Below are 16,495 nucleotides of genomic sequence, written 5' to 3'. Positions count from 1 at the left end.
TTATGTGACGGGTCGGGGTTGGTGCCTCAGGTATACGCACTCATGCCGTGCTTTGCTTCTGTCACCCGAAGAGCTGCTGCAGGTGCAAAGAGATGGCTTACAGTCGGATCGTGGCAAAGAAAGTGAGGCACTGAGGCAATGGGTCCTACTTATCATGTCTACGTAGTAGTGTTTCTTCTCAATTTCCCCCCAAAGCATATGGCCTGATCACTGACTTGCTCGGTAGAAAGTCTAGACGATATCCACAATCTGATTGATCCGAGGTACTTCCTTGGTAGCAGTCTCCAGTCTCCAAGATCCTGACACCAGCCCACAGCTACTCCGTCTAGATCTGACAGATGATCTCAGACGTGTGTATGCATCAAACTCTAAATGGAACCATTGCAGCAATTAGCGCCACGAGGAACAAGACATATATTACTACTTCTCAAAAGCCCATGGAATTGACAGAACAAACAAGACAAACACCACACTCACCGCCCTTGAACGGGCGGCAGAACACATCGACGACTGGTCGTCTCCGCCTTTTTTTGCCAGAAAATTTTAGAGATCCACGGCCGAGCAGAACGATAGTCAACCATTATCCCAAGACAACCTATCGCAACCATGTTCGCTGTACCGGGTTGGTCGCTCGAGAACTCTGCTCTCAAGCAGCAGAGTGAGCCTGCTCCCGAGAAGACAAATGACAAATCATCCAAGCCGAATCCCAAAGACCGAAAGCGCAAGCGGGAGGATAATGTCACCAAGGGAAATGTGGACGCCATGTTCCGCCGGCACATCGAGGGGGAGAAGATCACCCCCTGGGCCAGGAAGAAGGCTGAAAAGGAGGCTATGATGAAGGGCGAGAAGAAGCAGGATCAGGCCAAGCCCGCGACCGTCGCAGCGGACGCACCGCGACCAACCGACGCCACCACCGCCGATGCCGCCGAGGAGGGCGAGAAGCCCAAGAGCAAGAGACAAAGGAAGAACAAGAACAAGAACAAGAACACGGAGGAGAAGCAAGATCAACCGCAGGGTGATGGCACCAAGGACTCTGCCACTACCACCGACGCGATGCCCGTGGCGCCGCCGGAGACGAAAGCCATCCTGACCCCTCTGCAGCAGGCCATGCGACAGAAGCTCATCTCATCCCGATTCCGCCATCTTAACGAGACCCTTTACACCACGCCCTCGAGCAAGGCCTTTGAGCTTTTCACCTCGAACCCCGAACTGTTCGACGAGTACCACGCCGGCTTTGCGCGCCAGGTCAAGGAGTCCTGGCCCTCGAACCCCGTGGACGGCTACATCAAGGCTATGCGCGCCCGCGGCAGCGCACATGCGCCCAGGAGGGGCAAACCGGATAACAACAAGGGACGGCCCTCAGTTGCTCCGCTTCCCCGACGACCGAACGGCCTGTGTACCGTGGCCGACCTGGGCTGCGGTGATGCGCAGCTCGCGCGCGCGCTGCTGCCGTCCTCCAAGAAGCTGAACCTCAAACTTCTCAGCTACGATCTGCACGCCCCGAAGGACTCCCCGATCACCAAGGCCGACATCGCCAATCTGCCCCTGGAGGACGGATCCGTGGACGTGGCGGTCTTCTGTCTCAGTCTGATGGGCACCAACTGGGTGTCGTTCGTGGAGGAGGCGTGGCGGGTGCTCCGCAGCGACGGCAAGGGCGAATGCTGGGTAAGCGAGGTGAAAAGCCGATTCGGCAAGGTCACCCGCAAGAAGGCGCAGATCGGCGCCAAGAAGCCGCTCAGCAAGGCGGAGCAGAAGAAGCTCAAGAAGAAGCAGTCGGCGGATAACGCGGACTCGGATCTCTCCGACAACGAGATCTACGCGGAGGACGCTCGCCCCGCCAACACCGATGATGAGACGGACATCTCGGCCTTCGTGGAGGTCTTCCGGACGCGAGGCTTTATCCTCAAGCAGGAGACTCTCGATAAGTCGAACAAGATGTTTGTGAAGATGGAGTTTGTGAAGGCCGGTGGCGCGCCCACCAAGGGCAAACATGCCGGTTCCGCCGCCCCCAGCGCTGGTGCCGGCGGCCCGGGCAAAAAGCGGTTCATCGACCGATCGTCCGACAAGGGCATGTCTGCTGCCGAAGAAGCAGCTGTTCTTAAGCCATGCGTCTACAAGATCCGGTAGTCCTGGCATAAGGTGCTTGAATAGTGTATAAGAAAAAGTACTTGAGTTTAATCATGATGAAGCGAGTCGTTACTGTAATATATGTATCTACTGGTCCTCGTACACAAGTGCCGTCTTCAGCATTGTAGCTGTAGTAGTCACGTCAATGGATCAGCACCGAGCCTTGATTAAGAGCTTTGGAAGTGCCGCTGTATACCTCCTCACTCAGTAACTTGTGCCTGGACCTGGTGTATGTGTATAAACCAATATTCAGCTAGCCACAGGTGAAACCCTGGTATGTCAACTCCCGCATAACAATGCTTCACGCAAAGAACACCAGTCCAAAGAATCCCTAATTAGTCGTACTCCATCCTCCGCCCTATACATCGTCACATCATCAACAATCATCATAATCAATGAGCATCCTTCTGTCTCACCCCCAGCTGCAGCATATCGAACCCCCACTGCTGCATCTTGAACCGATCAAGCACTCCACAGAGATCCAGAAACACCTTCGGACCCTGCATCTGCCCAGCCACGCCCTGCCACCGCACCTGCTCGTGGCTGAATTCGTCATCCTCCGTCAGCAGTATCAGCGCACTGCAACCCTGGCACGCCGCATCCACCGAGTCAACTATCGTGACCGCTTCAAGGGAAGCGTCCGCGAGCCGTAGCGTACTCCGCAGCTGATCACTGGGGATCCGAGGATCGAAGACCGTCACCTGCACCCCGATCCCCACCAAGTCGCGCGCCAACCCCACTGCCGTAGACACCAGATCCCGAACCGTGCAATCCTTGCGCCCCGCGAAACCCAAGATCGCGACCCGGTGGTCCTTCAGCTCGCCCGTGAACCTCTCCGTGACCCGCTTCGCGGTGCGGCTGCGATAGAACTCGTTCATCTGGAGCACCGCCCGCCAATACTCGGCAACAGGGTGCAGGCCCAGCTCGCGCGCGAGATAAATCAAACACCGGATCTCCGTGTGGGAGTTTGCAGCACCACGGTCCCCGAGCTCCAGCCCCACTTGCGGTGGCAGCCCCAGTGTCTGGGTGATATGGGCGATGTTGGCGTTGGTGGACTCGCAGATCGCGCTCAGCGACTGGACGTTGCTGATCTGCTGCGCGAGGCAGGCGTGGGCCGCGATCTTGCCCAGCTCCGAGGACCAGGCGTCCATGGTGATCAGGCGCTCTTCGGGGACCCAGGGCAGGTAGAGGCGCTTGAGCGCGGTGATGGCTTCGACGGACATGTCCTCGGAGAAGATGTGGCCGATCAGCACGCGAGGCGGGTAGAGCAGGTCGCGGATGGCCGTGCCGGGGATCAGAAAGTCGGGGTTCGATAGGACGTCGAAAGTGGCGGTGGGGGATGCGGTCTTGCGGAGCTATATTGTATAATGCACCGAGGGTGTCAGTCCCAGTGACAGGCAGTTTGGGGAGTGCCTCCATGTGTTACTGACGGCTTTTTTTATGCGCTGGACGATGCCACACGGCGCTGTGCTTCTCTGCACGATGATCTTGTGCCCTGTCGATACTTGGGCGATCGCTTGGATTGCAGCCTCAAGCGGCGCTAGGTTGATTTCTTCTCTGGTCTCCGACTGCAGTCCATTGTCAGCGATTAGTCCTGTTCTTTGTGACGCTGTCTGTTGGTCTCACCGATGCGTCTGGATAACACTCTACACAGAGGAAGACTAGATCGGCGGAAACAACGCCCGCATGGATGTTGGTGGAAAAGGCGAGATTGGCCAATTTCCTTTGTCGTCGCGTTCTCTCGACACTTTTACTCTGGCTCGAGTCATTCACCTTCGCTTCCTCCGGGAGGCTGGATGCCGCCATCGCGAAACCGGGAGGGTCATCGAATAGCAAATCCTCCAGCCCCGGCTCGAGGACAGGAGGACGATCCGATTTCCAAGCCTCGATGAGACTCGCATCGCGATCGACAACGCAGAATTGGACGTGCGGGTTCTGCGACGCCAGGATGATGGCAGTCAATGCTCCTTAAACAGGGTAAGCTCTTTAAGTCCACCAGAACAAAAGACTAGATGTTACTTCGTACTCACCCACATGGCCCGCCCCGATGATACATGCACTACGCACGTTCTCGATCTTCGTACTCGGTAGCGGTCGCAGCTCGATCCCGTCTACACTATCGGAGTACGTGTGGCCCTTAACAACGATATGAGGACTTCGAGGACTCCCACCACCCGCGGCTTCGATGGCCTTATACCGGCGTCGCGAAAGGAAGAGAGTCAGACCCGCCAGAACAAGTAACAGAGGAAAGAACGGCATTGCTTTGGCAACGATATATAACGCCTCCTCGAAAAACCAAACCCACAGTCGACGACTTACCAAAACCCCTCTTCTCCGTCTATCGCACAGGGTGCATACACAAACGAAAAACCAAAGAAGAAGAAAAAGGAAAGGGAAGCAGACGGACTTTGGACCCCCCTGCCCCCGCCAGCGATATGCGGGTTGTTGTATGTGAGACCCGATCAAAGGGCGGTCTGGTCGCAACGTTGAACTGGCCACCTCATAGCGAACTACTAATTGTTCTAAAAATATGGACATGCTATTGGGTGTGGTCTTGTCGAGCTTGACTACGTGTTCGCAGCCTTGGTCTGCTTGATTCCACATTGAGGCGACGCTAAGGAGGTCTGATATGCAACTCAATTGGAACAGCATGGGTGGTCCCATCTGTCGCGTCAACAGCCGGTGCAGCTTTTTTTCCCCATCAACAGCCTCACTCTTTCTATTGTCGAATCTTTAAAGAAGAGAACTCTATGCATTTGCTATCAGAAGTGAGAAGAGTGAGGAAGCGACATACCGAAATCGTTGAACATCTGTCTAATATTAACTTGCCTGCATTCGTCCAACGGTCGCCCACTGGCTGGTGCTAGTGACTGTTTTGGCTGATCCTTTGACGCTAACCCACAGATCTACCTATGCATTAACTTTTGCTGGCAGTCAACACCATCAAACCTCCTCACGGAGCAGCAGCCGGTGCTGACTGTACTTATGCATCAAGCATAGAGTGCATTTCTTCATTTGACATTAAACAAACGAAACAAACAGAATGATGGATGTGCCTGTCACATGGCCCAGAGCCGTGGCGCTGTGCGCACGAGCCACATAGCCTGACGTCACCGATCGCGGCCCTCATCCCCCCCTCGATGACATTGATATCAGGGCGATCTGCACTCACGCGGCTTCCAGAACCTGGACCCTGTCAAACGGTTGGATGCAGTATTGACAGCGCCGGCTTGGGCTCATTTGCGCCAGATCCACAGACGTCATGGCGTGCGTCAGCCGTGGTTTGTCAACTATAAAACTTCTTGCTCGCCTTACAAGCTTGAAAACAACACATTAGCTCTATACAACTCCATCCTCAAGCGCAAGCACACAACTCCTACTAGCTACTATACTACCCCCCATCTCAACTACATACAAACAGCCCACGCATCCAAAAATGGACTCCGTCAACAACGCCCTCGGCCGCCCCAGCCAGCCCCGCCGCCACACCGAGGAACAGCAACGCCACATCTACAACAACCTGCCGGAGGAAGAGCGCAAGAAGCAGACCTACGCCGAGTGGGTGCAGGAGGTCTACAACGACCAGTACGAGAAATGGATGCCCTGGCTGGAAGACCAGTACCTCAAGTGGTTCGGCAAGGGCGATAACAAGGCCTCGTATGTCACGAAAGGTAATTCCCTCGGCCCTATCTGCTCATCATATCGCCCTGGTGACACACAACTAACCTGATCGGTTGGGTGCGCAGACAACCTCAACAAGACCAAGGTCACGGGCGTCAAGCAGGTTGATCAGATCCAGGACGACATGCACAATCTCGTGGGCAACCAGCTGGGCGAGAACGGGCTGCTGTCGCCGGTGGGCAACGCCGTCTCGAAGGAAGGGATCAACCGTGCCGAGCGGAAGGGCAAGGATGAGAATGGGTCGTATGGGGGTCCGTTGGGGGGTGTCACAGACCCCGTCGTGGAGGGCTCCAAGAGTGCCGGCCAGGGACTGTACTCGGGCGCCCAATCGGCGGGCTCGTCGCTGGCCGCTAGCACCAAGAGTGCCGCTGGTGCTATCCCCGGTGTGCAGCGGTAGAGAGTGGACTAAGTTGGTCACATCTGCCGTGTCTTTTGAGTTATGAGTTATGATTATGCTATCTCATTATTTGCTTGTTCTTTTCGGCCAATAAACTGTATTTCCTGAACGTGTAACCAGCTGCGCGGCGTCGGTAATATGCATCTTGAGTGGTTAGGCAACTGGTGGCTGTAAGGTCCAAGCTCTATTAACTTCTTACTACCTAAAGAAATCTACCAAGCATCTCAGAGCTACGACACCTGCTATCTGATGGAAAGATAAAATGCAATTCATAGCCCGTCATACCTAAAGTGGGGCATATAACCATATCGCTCATTCTATATACATCCTGATCAAAACAAAAAAAACAAAAACACACAATGATCAACTCACATCCCGCAAACACCCCGCGCTTCAAGAACCAGCTTCAGACAAAACTAGACGAAGATATACCCACTCTGGGTATTCGCATACGCAAACTCCGGACGATCATGAAAATAAAGCAGCAAACCCATCAGCGCCCGCAGCGCTTCCTTACGGTCCCCGGCATCCCGCAGATTGTACGCTTTCGTCCGCTCCACCTTGACCTTCCCCGAGAAGCGCGGAGGCGTCCCGAGCCGTTGCGCTTCGTGGATCGGCATGGTGGCCTTGACGAACCGGAGGTCCCAGCCCTGCTGGCTCAGGACGTATGCGCTCTGGTCGTCGAGGCCCTTGGTTTCGAGCTTCGTGTTCATCCAGGCTTGGAGTAGGAGCGGTGGGATCTCGTAGCGGGCGATGCCTTCTCGGCCGCGCTTGTTGTTACACTGGCAGAGATTTAGCTACTGCTGGTTGACGGAAAAGATTTGGGCCGCTGGGAGGGAGGGGGCGGAGCAAAGCTTACCACGCAAACCGCGAGAGGTGGAGTCTCGAGCTCTTCGTTGACGTACTTCCATCGTGTGATGTAGTAGGCGAAATAGGCGCCTTCCTTGGCGCGGACGTGCTCGCGCGAGAGGGGGAAGTAGCAGTCGCTTAGGAAGGTGCTGTAGCTTGTGGTTCTTTGAGTCAGCCTTTTGTTGAATGATGGATAAGGCGGGCTTGATATAGTTTTTTCTGTGGGATAGGGGGTGGAACGTACACATCTCCATTCCGATCAGATGGGTAATCTTCAAGGAGCTTCAACATAAACCAAAACATGTCCGCGTCGGTTTGATCGCGATACAGGTCCCTGCGAACCGCGGTAAAGAAATCGGACAGCTTGATTTTTCCAGGGGATTGCTCCGGGTCTTCTACAGGTGGGATTTGCCATTGGTCTGAGCGGCGCTGGAATTCTGGGTAGAACGATATATGGGTTAGCTTTGTTATAGGCAAATGCACAGCAAGTGCCATGCTAATCTCAAGGTGCAGGATTGCTTACCAGGATCGTCATCCGATGGCAAGAACTTCGCATCAACTATGGCCTCGAAGGGAACCTCTTCTTGGACATCCACCTCGGCGTTGACAACAATTGGGCCCTCCTTGTCCGGAAGGGTCTGGTAAATCAATTGCTCGATAGAGAATGCGGTGCCATTTTCACTGCTTCCGGGGGTTTCACTCTCGATTTGCGACTTGCGCTGGTAGAATTTCGGGATAACGGGGGCACTGCCACCGATAAAACTTACCGCCGCTTGTTTGAAAACCGGCCGTAGTCGGATTCCCACTCTGAAGGTGTAATGTTGCGACCTGGGCTTTGATTTGGTGACTTTCGCTGGCTTGAGTTCCTCTAGGACTTGAAAGACTCCACGGCCCACTGGGCCCTTCGAGCGGAGCTGATACCTGAAGCCGCTCGCTGCGCCTCTCTGGGAATGGGTCCGGTGTTGTGCTGGCATCGGTGGCCACTTGACTCTAGGAACTAATACGGGTCGTATTGCGAACAATGATTGAAATGAGGCGAGTGTTACGATGAATAGAGATCAATGTACCTACCTACGGGAAAAGAGTAGCCGCCGGATGGCGGCTTCGTATGATTTAAAGGAGCGGACATTTTCTCTCTATAGATACTGAGAACAAAGGCCATTGAGGGTAAAGGTTGAGCGGACAAAAGTAGACAATCGACTTCTTTCACACCTTCCATCCCTTGCCCATCTCGAAGGGCTTTGTTGCTTATAGTTGCTTATAGAGTAAGTGCGAACAAAGACTGCGTATTAGGGATTAGACGTCACATGGAGAAAGAATAATGGGGCTGAGAAGTACTTTGTTAGGGCTTGTGTACTTTGTCAAAGAACGGTTTGCAAAGGACTGTAGTTCAGGTTTCATGGCAACGGGTCGTAGGATGTGTTGCTGTCTAAAAATCCCGGTAGGTGAATCGAAGGTACAAGCAGGACTGTTCTTACGACGGAGGAAGTGGTTCATGCATTTAAAAATGTATTAGAGATGAGAGACTTCCCCAGGTAGTGGATCGGAATAGATCTTCACTATTCACCCTTAACCATGAGGTAGACGTAGTGGAAGCGGCGTGTGGATTAGGTTATTCCCCCTGGGCATTACACAAAGAGATGCCTTAGCAAAGAAAGCATATAAAGGGATATTTCTATCCTGGTGACTTAATATTCGAGTCAATGTGATGAGATCGGCTCAAACCTTATTGTATCCAAACTTTCCACTTATACTTTATCAGAAACATGTCTCAGACCTCACCTCAGCCTCTCATCCCTTCAATTGACTTTGAAGTATCTCCACGATAAGAGTATTCACTGTGCTTGACGCAGTTGTGATGCAGCGTGCGTGTCAGTGTATGAGGTATGCTGAACGCAAGAAGAGGAGTGGCGAACTGTTAAACACGCACATATAAGTTAGGTAGATCTTGACGTGGGTCGAGTGCGAAAAATCTTTCAAGATTTATCACTGTCTTGTTAACCAATTAAGTAGATCACCTATCTTACTAGCAAGTAACCACATCATCTTTGAAGACCTGAAACTGATGTCTAATTCTCTTTAGGTCTATCCTCAAAAACACCATGCCGTCCTCCAAAACCGATACAGGCATTCGACTCCCTCAGAACGATGACCAGACTCGACGTTTGAGAAGCACCACCCAAGATCAGAAAGCTGCGTTTCGACTGCAGGACGCCTCAGGAAGCACAAGGGCTCATGCAGCTGCTGACCCGACTTCGAACTGAACACCAGAAGAGATGTTCGAGTCTACAGTCAATCAAAACAGCGATCCAATCCCCGACCGATATTCGTTCACCGACGGGGCTAGGATGGAGAGAGGAGCTTTTGGCAACGATGAGGCGGATGCATTTGAGGCTGCTAACGACGAATTTGATTAAGCCTGAGGGCATAATTAGTCTCCATGTCATGATCATAGTTGAGCTGAAATATGCACGTTTTCGTGGAGCACCTTTGTACTAGCTAGACAATCAATTGTCACATATCTTTAGTGTCGTTTACCACTATCGAAGTTCACGATACTTTCATCCATAGATAGTTATTTTCTGTAGTGGGGGTAACTAAAGAAGTCCACTGGGCATGGTTGGCAGATCGATTCCATTATTGTACTGATTGCCGATCCGCTTTCCGCGGAATTGGCCTGTCCTATCGGCATGTGACTTTCCCGCTTATCGACAAGCTTCTCCGCATCCGCCATCTACTCCGACATCTTTAGTTCTTCCCCTTCCCTTCTTCTTTCCTCCTTTCTTTCCATTCAATCTCTTCATATTTCACTAGCATAGCTCACAATGTCTTCTATCCGCTCTACAAGTCGTGGCATTCGCCTTCTGGCTGCCAATTCGCGCTCTCGCAGCGTAACCCTGCTGTCACAACCCCTCATTGCTGCTCCGCGCGTTCTCCGCTCCGCCGCTGTGTCTCCTACTTCTGCTGCTCGCCCTCGTCTTGCAATTGCTCCTTTGCGCGCAAACGGAGGCTTGCGCTATGCATCCTCTTCAAGCTCTACCGGCTCGCTGAAGGAAACTCAATTGTATGATGTCCATGTTGCAAACGGCGCAAAGATGGTTCCTTTTGCGGGGTTCTCCATGCCCCTCCAATACTCCGATCTGAGCCATGTTGAGAGCCACCACTGGACCCGCGAAAAGGCCAGTTTGTTTGACGTTAGCCACATGTAAGCTCTAGTGCCTGACTGTCTACCTTTGGTTTTGTTCTAGCTAACACAGAATTGCAGGGTTCAGCACCACTTGAGCGGCCCCGGTGCCCTGGAATTGCTCATGAAGATCACACCCTCCTCTCTTGACAAGCTCAAGCCCAACACGTCGACCCTTTCTTGCCTCCTCGAAGATGGCACAGGCGGTATACTCGATGACACCGTGATCACCCGTCTGTCCTCTGATACTTTCTACTTTGTCACCAACGCCGGCCGCCGCGCTGAAGACCTTGCCTTCCTCCAAGCTGAGATCGACATCTACCGGTCCACTCACGGCCCTGAGTCTATCAACTGGGAGATCCTCGATGACCGCGCTCTCGTTGCCCTGCAGGGCCCTCTGGCTGCTTCTGTCCTCCAGCCTCTGGTCAAGGACTCTGACCTCAGCACCCTCTACTTCGGCAACTGCCGGTCGATCACCCTGACCTTCCCCGATGGAACCACGAGCGCGGAGCCCCTTCTGGTCTCTCGCACCGGCTACACGGGTGAGGACGGGTTTGAGATTAGCATTCCCACTGCCAAGGATTCATCCCTTCCTCGCCGTGTCACAGAACTCCTTTTGTCGAACCCCGAGCAGGTGCGTCTTGCCGGTCTCGCCGCCCGTGACTCTCTCCGCCTCGAGGCAGGCATGTGTCTGTACGGTAGCGACATCTCTACCTCGCAGACGCCTCCCTCCGCATCCCTGACCTGGCTTGTGGGCAAGGAGCGTCGCGATCCCGCCACCGCCAAATTCAACGGCGCTGCTACGATCCTTCCCCAGGTCGCTTCCCCTGCTAAGACCCTTTCCCAGCGTCGGGTGGGATTCACCGTCGAGAAGGGTTCCCCTGCTCGCGAAGGCGCTATCATTGTGGATCTGAACGACGAGTCCCGCGCGCAGATCGGAGTGATCACCTCCGGTCTGCCCAGTCCGTCGTTGGGAGGTGTGAACATCGCGATGGGATACATCAAGAGTGGCTTGCACAAGAAGGGGACCGAGGTGGGAGTGCTGGTCCGGAATAAGGTCAGAAAGGCCACGGTCACGGGGATGCCGTGGGTTGAGAGCAAGTTCTACCGGCCCAAGGCTTGAGACTGGCCAAACATTTTTCTTGGTGAAGGACAAGTTACATGGATAGACATTAGGTGTTTTCAGCGTCTGTTTTTGATTCATCTGGGTATGATATTTTAGATTCCCCAGTGTCTTGTTTTGCGATGATGGTATGACGTCAAGTCCGGTTTGTACACACAAAGTTTATGTTTTGGCTCTCTGCATGTTTTGCTTCAACCAGTGGATATTCGAGGCTCACCGCTTGGTGATTTCAACTTCTGCCTCAGCAATTAAGGATTAATCTGAATTCCAGAAAAGCTTTTGATAAAAATGTAATGTGAACGAGTCCGTTGGTACCCGATGGCGATAAGACCGTTGACGCCTTGGATATTAGGCGACCCATAGCACTGTTTGGGTCATTTGCATTGCAGTATGGTCACGTGCAGATAGCCTTCTGTTTACATCCTTCTCCTTCACGTGCCGTGATCACCAATCGCTTCATCCCCATCCTATACCTTTAATTGTTTTAAACCAGGTATACAATCGCAAACATAAGAATCTCTCCCTTGATAACCTCGCGAGTGACAAGCCAACAAAGAATGGGCATCGACAGCACTGCCGAAGACGTAAGCTCCTCCTCCCCCCCCCTTCCCTCCGCGCGGAACCTACCCAATTGCCCCAGAAACGCAAACTGAAGATTTGCTTGCCCCCCTGTCAACATCAACATCAATACACACAAACCACTAATCCCCCACAATTCAGTACAACCTAAGTCTGCACACCCTCTCCCTCGAGAGAGAATATGACCAGACCGTGAGTACCGCGGCGCAGCTCCTCGACCAGGAAGCTCGCCGCGTCCACCGAGTGGACCAGTTGTTGCTGCAGTTCGAAAATGAGAACCTGCAGCAGCAGCTGGACCAGGCGCGCCAGGAGATCGGGCGGGTGCGCTCCGCCGAGCTGGAGATTCTGGGGAGGTTGAACCAAGTCGCGCTGGAGCGAGACCGCATCCAGCAGACGGTGTATGTGCTCGGGCATGAGAAGGAGAATCTTGCTGTAAGTTTTGCGTTCTTCCTGCTGCTTTGTTGTTATTGGTGGGGGTCTGGGGAAAGGGCTGGAGGAGCGAAGGTCGATTTTACTACTTGTTGTTGTGGTTGTCTGGTGCTTGGTTGGTTTTGTTCGTGTCAAGGCATTTACTGAAGTTACGAGCAGCGAGAGCTGGAATCCATGTCCGACAACTCCGTCGAGGTGAAGACCCTGATGACGGAGAAGATGCGGCTAGCCAAGGAGTTGGCCGGGGTGCAGACCGAGGTGCAGCGGTTGCAGGCGGTGGAGAGCTCGTCACAGACTCTCCTGGCGGAGAAGCAGGCGCTCTCACGGCAGTTGAGTACGCTGGAGCTGGAGCTTGAGAATGAGCGGCGCGCGCACGAGCGGACGCGTTCTGCTCGCGGGGGGTCCGAGCAGCAGCAGCAACAGCAACAGCAGCAGCAACAACAACAATTACAACAACAATTACAGCAACAACAGCAGCAACAACAAGCAGCCACTGCAAAGTGGAGTGCTGAGAAAGCAGCGTTGGAAGATAAGATCGAGACGCTCACGAAGAAGCTCCTCGCGACCAAGGATCAGCTCCGCAAGGCCCAGATCAATAACAGCAATAACAGCAGTAGCTCCATCCAGCAACCTATCCAGGTCGGGACGAGTATCGTCCCCGTCAAATGGTCGAGGGACCAGCCCTCGACCGATCGATACGCGGCCGCCGCGCGGATCAACCCGGAATTGACGATCGCGACGCCCGGCGCGGTCCGCGCCAAGAACGCGGAGAAGGAGAAGCGCGCCGCCGCCGTGGCGGCGCTGCCCGGCGAGAAATCCGCCTTCTCGATCACCCCGTTCCTGAACCGGACGACCGGTGCTCCGTCGGCTGACGCAGATGATAACGATACCAATGCCGACAACGCCAACAACGACAGCGACCAGGAGTCCTCCTCGCTCGAGGACAGTATAATCCGTGAACCGGATGTCCCCGCTACTACTGCGACAGCTGCTGCTGCACAAAGACCCCGCCAACAATCCGTGAGCTTAGGCAAGGCGCGGCCGGAAAAGACTACCGCTGCTAGTGCGACGATTACAGCTACCGCTGGCAATTCAAGAAGACCGCGGCAGGTGTCGAGGCGGCTGGATCCGATCGATGACGACGACGACGACGATGACATCTTTGGCGCGGGCAATGTCTCGATGCTGGCCAAGCCGCAGGTCCGCAAGCGCAAGCTGGGCGGCCAGCAGAAGAAGCTGATCATCGATGAAGAGGACGACGATATGGACTTCGATTTCCAGAAGGCGGGTACGGCGCGCGGTCGGGGGTTCGGCGGTGTCCCGGCTTTTTCGCCGTTGAAGCGCGATAGGAGGTGAAGATTTCCTTCTGGTTGTGGGTTATGGGTATTAGGCGGCTTTAACGCGATAATTTAATTTGGAAATTGATTGGTTCTAACGTGGTTCATCAGGGTGTCTACGCGGTGTGATCGCCACAGTCTTTCTCTCACATTGGGGACGTCAGATAGGTCTAGTACGCCAAAGGAGCTTGGTAGACTACGATGCCATGCAAGGTCCAACCGGCAAGTATATTCGTGGGTTTATGCCATTCGATTAAGTAGCACCTATACACATATGCAAGATGATTCGGCTTACAGCAGCCATTTATAAGTAGCCTGTTAGATCATCCAATGTTGACCACAAACCAACGAGGGGTGCTCCAAAAGGCAACATTTGTACACCCAAGGCTTATTTCGTGAGTACATATCATCAGTGCACGGCACTCTGGTCACGATACAAGTCACAGGCATGGGGATGCTGCAGACAATACTTGGGCACGAGCGGGCTCGCCTGCACGCCGTTGGCGACGAGGTACTCACGGAAGTTCAGGATGCGCTGGGTCATCAGCGTGGTGCGCTTCTGGCCCTGCTCGTCGCGGTTGCCAGACCAGACGAGCTCGGCCAGGGCCGCGGCGCGGGGCCAGAAGCGGCTGGAGACGGTCACGTCGTCGACCTGCTCGGACCACAGCGGCGCGACCGCGCCGATGATGTGCGCGGCCTGGGCGTCGGTCAGGTTGGTGGTGAAGTCGTAGTCGTAGATGCGCTGCCAGGTCTTGTAGGGGGCGCACCAGCTGCCGCCGTTGCCGCCGTAGTTGAAGTTAGGGGTGTTGGGGTCCGGGTTGCTCATGACGTTGTAGCGGGGGTCGTTGGTGATGAAGCCGCCGAAGCCGCAGTCCAGGTACATGAAGTCCGACGACGAGACGATGACATCGTAGCCCTGCGCCGTCAGCTTGCTGATGTAGTCCAGCCCGTTGTTCCACGACTGCATGACGATGTCGGTGGGGACATCGTGCGCGTGCTCGGTCGAGAGAACGATATCCTCCCACATGACCAGTCGGCGCGAGGTGCTGTAGTTGCGGAAGATTGGGACCGCGTTGTCGATCCAGTGCTGCGCCAGGTCGTTGTAGGTCCGCGAGGGGTCCTCTTGAAACCACTCCGTCACGTACGTGCTGAAGTTGAAGCAGTTGGCTTGGATCTCATCCGCGCCGACGTGGAACCAATTGTCGGGGAAGATATCTGAGAGTTCGTTATAGACGTCCCGCACTACGTCGTATGTGCCGGGGTAGATGATGTCCAGCTGGCCCGGGTTCGGCTCGACCGCCGTGTGCAGAGCCCAGTCATCGTTCGACCACCACGAGTTGATACAGGTCACCATTTCTGGGTCCGCGTTCTTCCATCCGGACGAAGAGTGACTGGGCATGTCAACCTCGGGAATCACCCGAATGGCACGAGCACGGGCATACGCGACCACGCTGCGCATATCTGCATGAGTGAAAATCTCGCGCGGCGAGTACGCATCCTGGATCATCTCGGGATGGGAGTCGATCTGCACGGGCCAGGACTGAGTGTCATCGAGGTGCCAATGCAGGACATTCAGCTTCGAAAGTGCCATTCCGTCCAATTGCTCGTAGATCTTGCCGACGGAGATGAAGTTCCGTCCTGTGTCGATCATGATACCACGGTACGGGTAGAGGGGTTCGTCTTGGATTGAGACACACTGTTCGATGATCAGCCCACCCGAGCCGTCCGAGATTATCAGCTGCTGAAGGGTGGTGAACGCATGGAGCGCTCCCCAGACCGTCGCGGCCTTGATATCAATCGTGCTGCTCCCCTCACTCAATTCGAGTGTGTAGGACTCGTCGACACCATGCTGAAGGTCCGCAGTGATGTCTTTAATATCCACATCGACATATTGCACCGAGGGCGCTGAGACGCGCTTAACCTTTTGGGCGGCCTTGGGAGACGCAGTTGGAAAGGGCTGGAAGCTTGAGATGGGAGCTTCGGTGGCGGCCGGCACCCACTGCAGGTCGACTACAGTTTTCCAGGCGCGATTCCAGGCATTGGCGAGGATATTGTCGTCGGTGTCGTTGGGTGCGCGTAACGTCACAAAACCAGCCAAGTGCTTGGGTCCAGATGATCCCCAAGTGATGTTGCGCGGGGCAGGCAAGGGGTTCACTGAGACAGCGGAGGCCGTAGCCAGTACTAGAAATACTGGCCAGAGGCGACAAACCAACATTGTAGACGGGTTCCCAATTCAAAATCAAACGAGGAGTGGTAGGTTCAAGGATGGCACGGAAGCAAGAGAAGAAAGGAATAAATAAAGAAAGGTAGATCAGAGAAGAAAAAGGCCAGGTGATTGATGGCCAAGGCACCTCCAGGACAGGGGGTGCAGAAGAGGGGGCGGATCAGCATTCCACGATGTTTGCTGCTGCATGTTTAGCTTAGATTCACTTGCGCGAAGTATGATCGAGGGGTTGGTGTGAATGTGGGTGAATCGGTGCTAGACTAGTAGCTGGCAAGGTGGTAAGGTGGTACTGCTACTAGACACTAGTCAATAGAAGGTGAAAGGGTAGTATTTGGGTGGAGACGTGAGACTATCTACAGCCTACGAGTAGACTAGGTAGAGTAGAGGAAAATTGATAGGAGATAAAGTGCGGAGTAACTTTGGAAGGGAAGTAGTACAGCACAACAAACATTGCAAACAAACAAACCAAGCAATTCTCAAGCCTCAGGCCGCTGGTGAATGCCTGATGGGTCTGCGTGCCACGCTTGGAAGACATTCCCGATCGGTTTCATTTCCGCTTCCACAA

The 16,495-nt window shown here is 54.2% G+C and overlaps 8 protein-coding genes across 8 annotated transcripts; 5 read left to right on the top strand and 3 right to left on the bottom strand.

Moving 5' to 3' along the window:
- Positions 1 to 289: 289 nt before the first annotated feature.
- On the top strand, positions 290 to 2,209 carry BO82DRAFT_358167 (25S rRNA (adenine645-N1)-methyltransferase). Its single transcript, XM_025636217.1, has one exon. The coding sequence runs from the start codon at positions 607 to 609 to the stop codon at positions 2,125 to 2,127; it is 1,521 nt and encodes a 506-aa protein (XP_025487706.1). The 5' UTR covers positions 290 to 606; the 3' UTR covers positions 2,128 to 2,209.
- Positions 2,210 to 2,241: 32 nt separating this feature from the next.
- ugd2 (putative UDP-glucose dehydrogenase Ugd1) lies at positions 2,242 to 4,581 on the bottom strand. Its single transcript, XM_025632678.1, has 4 exons — positions 4,158 to 4,581; positions 3,754 to 4,094; positions 3,558 to 3,695; positions 2,242 to 3,482 (listed from the first exon to the last, which is right to left on the bottom strand). The coding sequence occupies exons 1-4, from the start codon at positions 4,384 to 4,386 to the stop codon at positions 2,520 to 2,522; spliced, it is 1,671 nt and encodes a 556-aa protein (XP_025487705.1). The 5' UTR covers positions 4,387 to 4,581; the 3' UTR covers positions 2,242 to 2,519.
- Positions 4,582 to 5,563: 982 nt separating this feature from the next.
- On the top strand, positions 5,564 to 6,205 carry BO82DRAFT_293505 (uncharacterized protein; the record flags this gene model as incomplete). The annotated part of the gene is made up of 2 exons (XM_025631795.1): positions 5,564 to 5,798; positions 5,874 to 6,205. The coding sequence occupies 2 exons, from the start codon at positions 5,564 to 5,566 to the stop codon at positions 6,203 to 6,205; spliced, it is 567 nt and encodes a 188-aa protein (XP_025487704.1).
- A 339-nt stretch (positions 6,206 to 6,544) lies between these two features.
- BO82DRAFT_435762 (uncharacterized protein) lies at positions 6,545 to 8,028 on the bottom strand (the record flags this gene model as incomplete). The annotated part of the gene is made up of 4 exons (XM_025641058.1): positions 6,545 to 6,987; positions 7,065 to 7,203; positions 7,299 to 7,491; positions 7,578 to 8,028. 4 exons carry the CDS (start codon positions 8,026 to 8,028, stop codon positions 6,622 to 6,624), a joined length of 1,149 nt encoding a protein of 382 aa, XP_025487703.1. The 3' UTR covers positions 6,545 to 6,621.
- Positions 8,029 to 9,081: 1,053 nt separating this feature from the next.
- On the top strand, positions 9,082 to 9,473 carry BO82DRAFT_358164 (uncharacterized protein). Its single transcript, XM_025636216.1, has one exon. It carries the CDS (start codon positions 9,157 to 9,159, stop codon positions 9,316 to 9,318), a length of 162 nt encoding a protein of 53 aa, XP_025487702.1. The 5' UTR covers positions 9,082 to 9,156; the 3' UTR covers positions 9,319 to 9,473.
- A 379-nt stretch (positions 9,474 to 9,852) lies between these two features.
- BO82DRAFT_358163 (glycine decarboxylase subunit T) lies at positions 9,853 to 11,636 on the top strand. Its single transcript, XM_025636215.1, has 2 exons — positions 9,853 to 10,259; positions 10,320 to 11,636. Exons 1-2 carry the CDS (start codon positions 9,880 to 9,882, stop codon positions 11,359 to 11,361), a joined length of 1,422 nt encoding a protein of 473 aa, XP_025487701.1. The 5' UTR covers positions 9,853 to 9,879; the 3' UTR covers positions 11,362 to 11,636.
- A 187-nt stretch (positions 11,637 to 11,823) lies between these two features.
- Positions 11,824 to 13,995, top strand: BO82DRAFT_358162 (uncharacterized protein). The gene is made up of 3 exons (XM_025636214.1): positions 11,824 to 11,945; positions 12,082 to 12,372; positions 12,529 to 13,995. Exons 1-3 carry the CDS (start codon positions 11,919 to 11,921, stop codon positions 13,723 to 13,725), a joined length of 1,515 nt encoding a protein of 504 aa, XP_025487700.1. The 5' UTR covers positions 11,824 to 11,918; the 3' UTR covers positions 13,726 to 13,995.
- On the bottom strand, positions 13,866 to 16,233 carry BO82DRAFT_358161 (beta-N-acetylhexosaminidase). Its single transcript, XM_025636213.1, has one exon. It carries the CDS (start codon positions 15,919 to 15,921, stop codon positions 14,116 to 14,118), a length of 1,806 nt encoding a protein of 601 aa, XP_025487699.1. The 5' UTR covers positions 15,922 to 16,233; the 3' UTR covers positions 13,866 to 14,115.
- Positions 16,234 to 16,495: the final 262 nt, after the last annotated feature.

The sequence above is a fragment of the Aspergillus uvarum genome (assembly GCF_003184745.1).
Source record: "Aspergillus uvarum CBS 121591 unplaced genomic scaffold BO82scaffold_67, whole genome shotgun sequence".
Classification (NCBI taxonomy): domain Eukaryota; kingdom Fungi; phylum Ascomycota; class Eurotiomycetes; order Eurotiales; family Aspergillaceae; genus Aspergillus; species Aspergillus uvarum.
This window is presented reverse-complemented; position numbering and strand designations above follow the sequence as displayed.

Excerpts from the sequence above, each read along its gene's own strand:
- BO82DRAFT_358167 (XM_025636217.1), top strand. The coding sequence starts at position 607 with ATGTTCGCTGTACCGGGTTGGTCGCTCGAGAACTCTGCTCTCAAGCAG.
- ugd2 (XM_025632678.1), bottom strand. The coding sequence starts at position 4,386 with ATGCCGTTCTTTCCTCTGTTACTTGTTCTGGCGGGTCTGACTCTCTTC. Across the intron at positions 4,095-4,157 it reads CATCGGGGCGGGCCATGTGG|GAGCATTGACTGCCATCATC; the intron begins GTGAGTACGAAG and ends ACCCTGTTTAAG. Across the intron at positions 3,696-3,753 it reads AGTGTTATCCAGACGCATCG|TCGGAGACCAGAGAAGAAAT; the intron begins GTGAGACCAACA and ends AATGGACTGCAG.
- BO82DRAFT_358164 (XM_025636216.1), top strand. The coding sequence starts at position 9,157 with ATGCCGTCCTCCAAAACCGATACAGGCATTCGACTCCCTCAGAACGAT.
- BO82DRAFT_358163 (XM_025636215.1), top strand. The coding sequence starts at position 9,880 with ATGTCTTCTATCCGCTCTACAAGTCGTGGCATTCGCCTTCTGGCTGCC. Across the intron at positions 10,260-10,319 it reads TTGTTTGACGTTAGCCACAT|GGTTCAGCACCACTTGAGCG; the intron begins GTAAGCTCTAGT and ends ACAGAATTGCAG.
- BO82DRAFT_358162 (XM_025636214.1), top strand. The coding sequence starts at position 11,919 with ATGGGCATCGACAGCACTGCCGAAGAC. Across the intron at positions 11,946-12,081 it reads TCGACAGCACTGCCGAAGAC|TACAACCTAAGTCTGCACAC; the intron begins GTAAGCTCCTCC and ends CCCACAATTCAG. Across the intron at positions 12,373-12,528 it reads ATGAGAAGGAGAATCTTGCT|CGAGAGCTGGAATCCATGTC; the intron begins GTAAGTTTTGCG and ends AGTTACGAGCAG.
- BO82DRAFT_358161 (XM_025636213.1), bottom strand. The coding sequence starts at position 15,921 with ATGTTGGTTTGTCGCCTCTGGCCAGTATTTCTAGTACTGGCTACGGCC.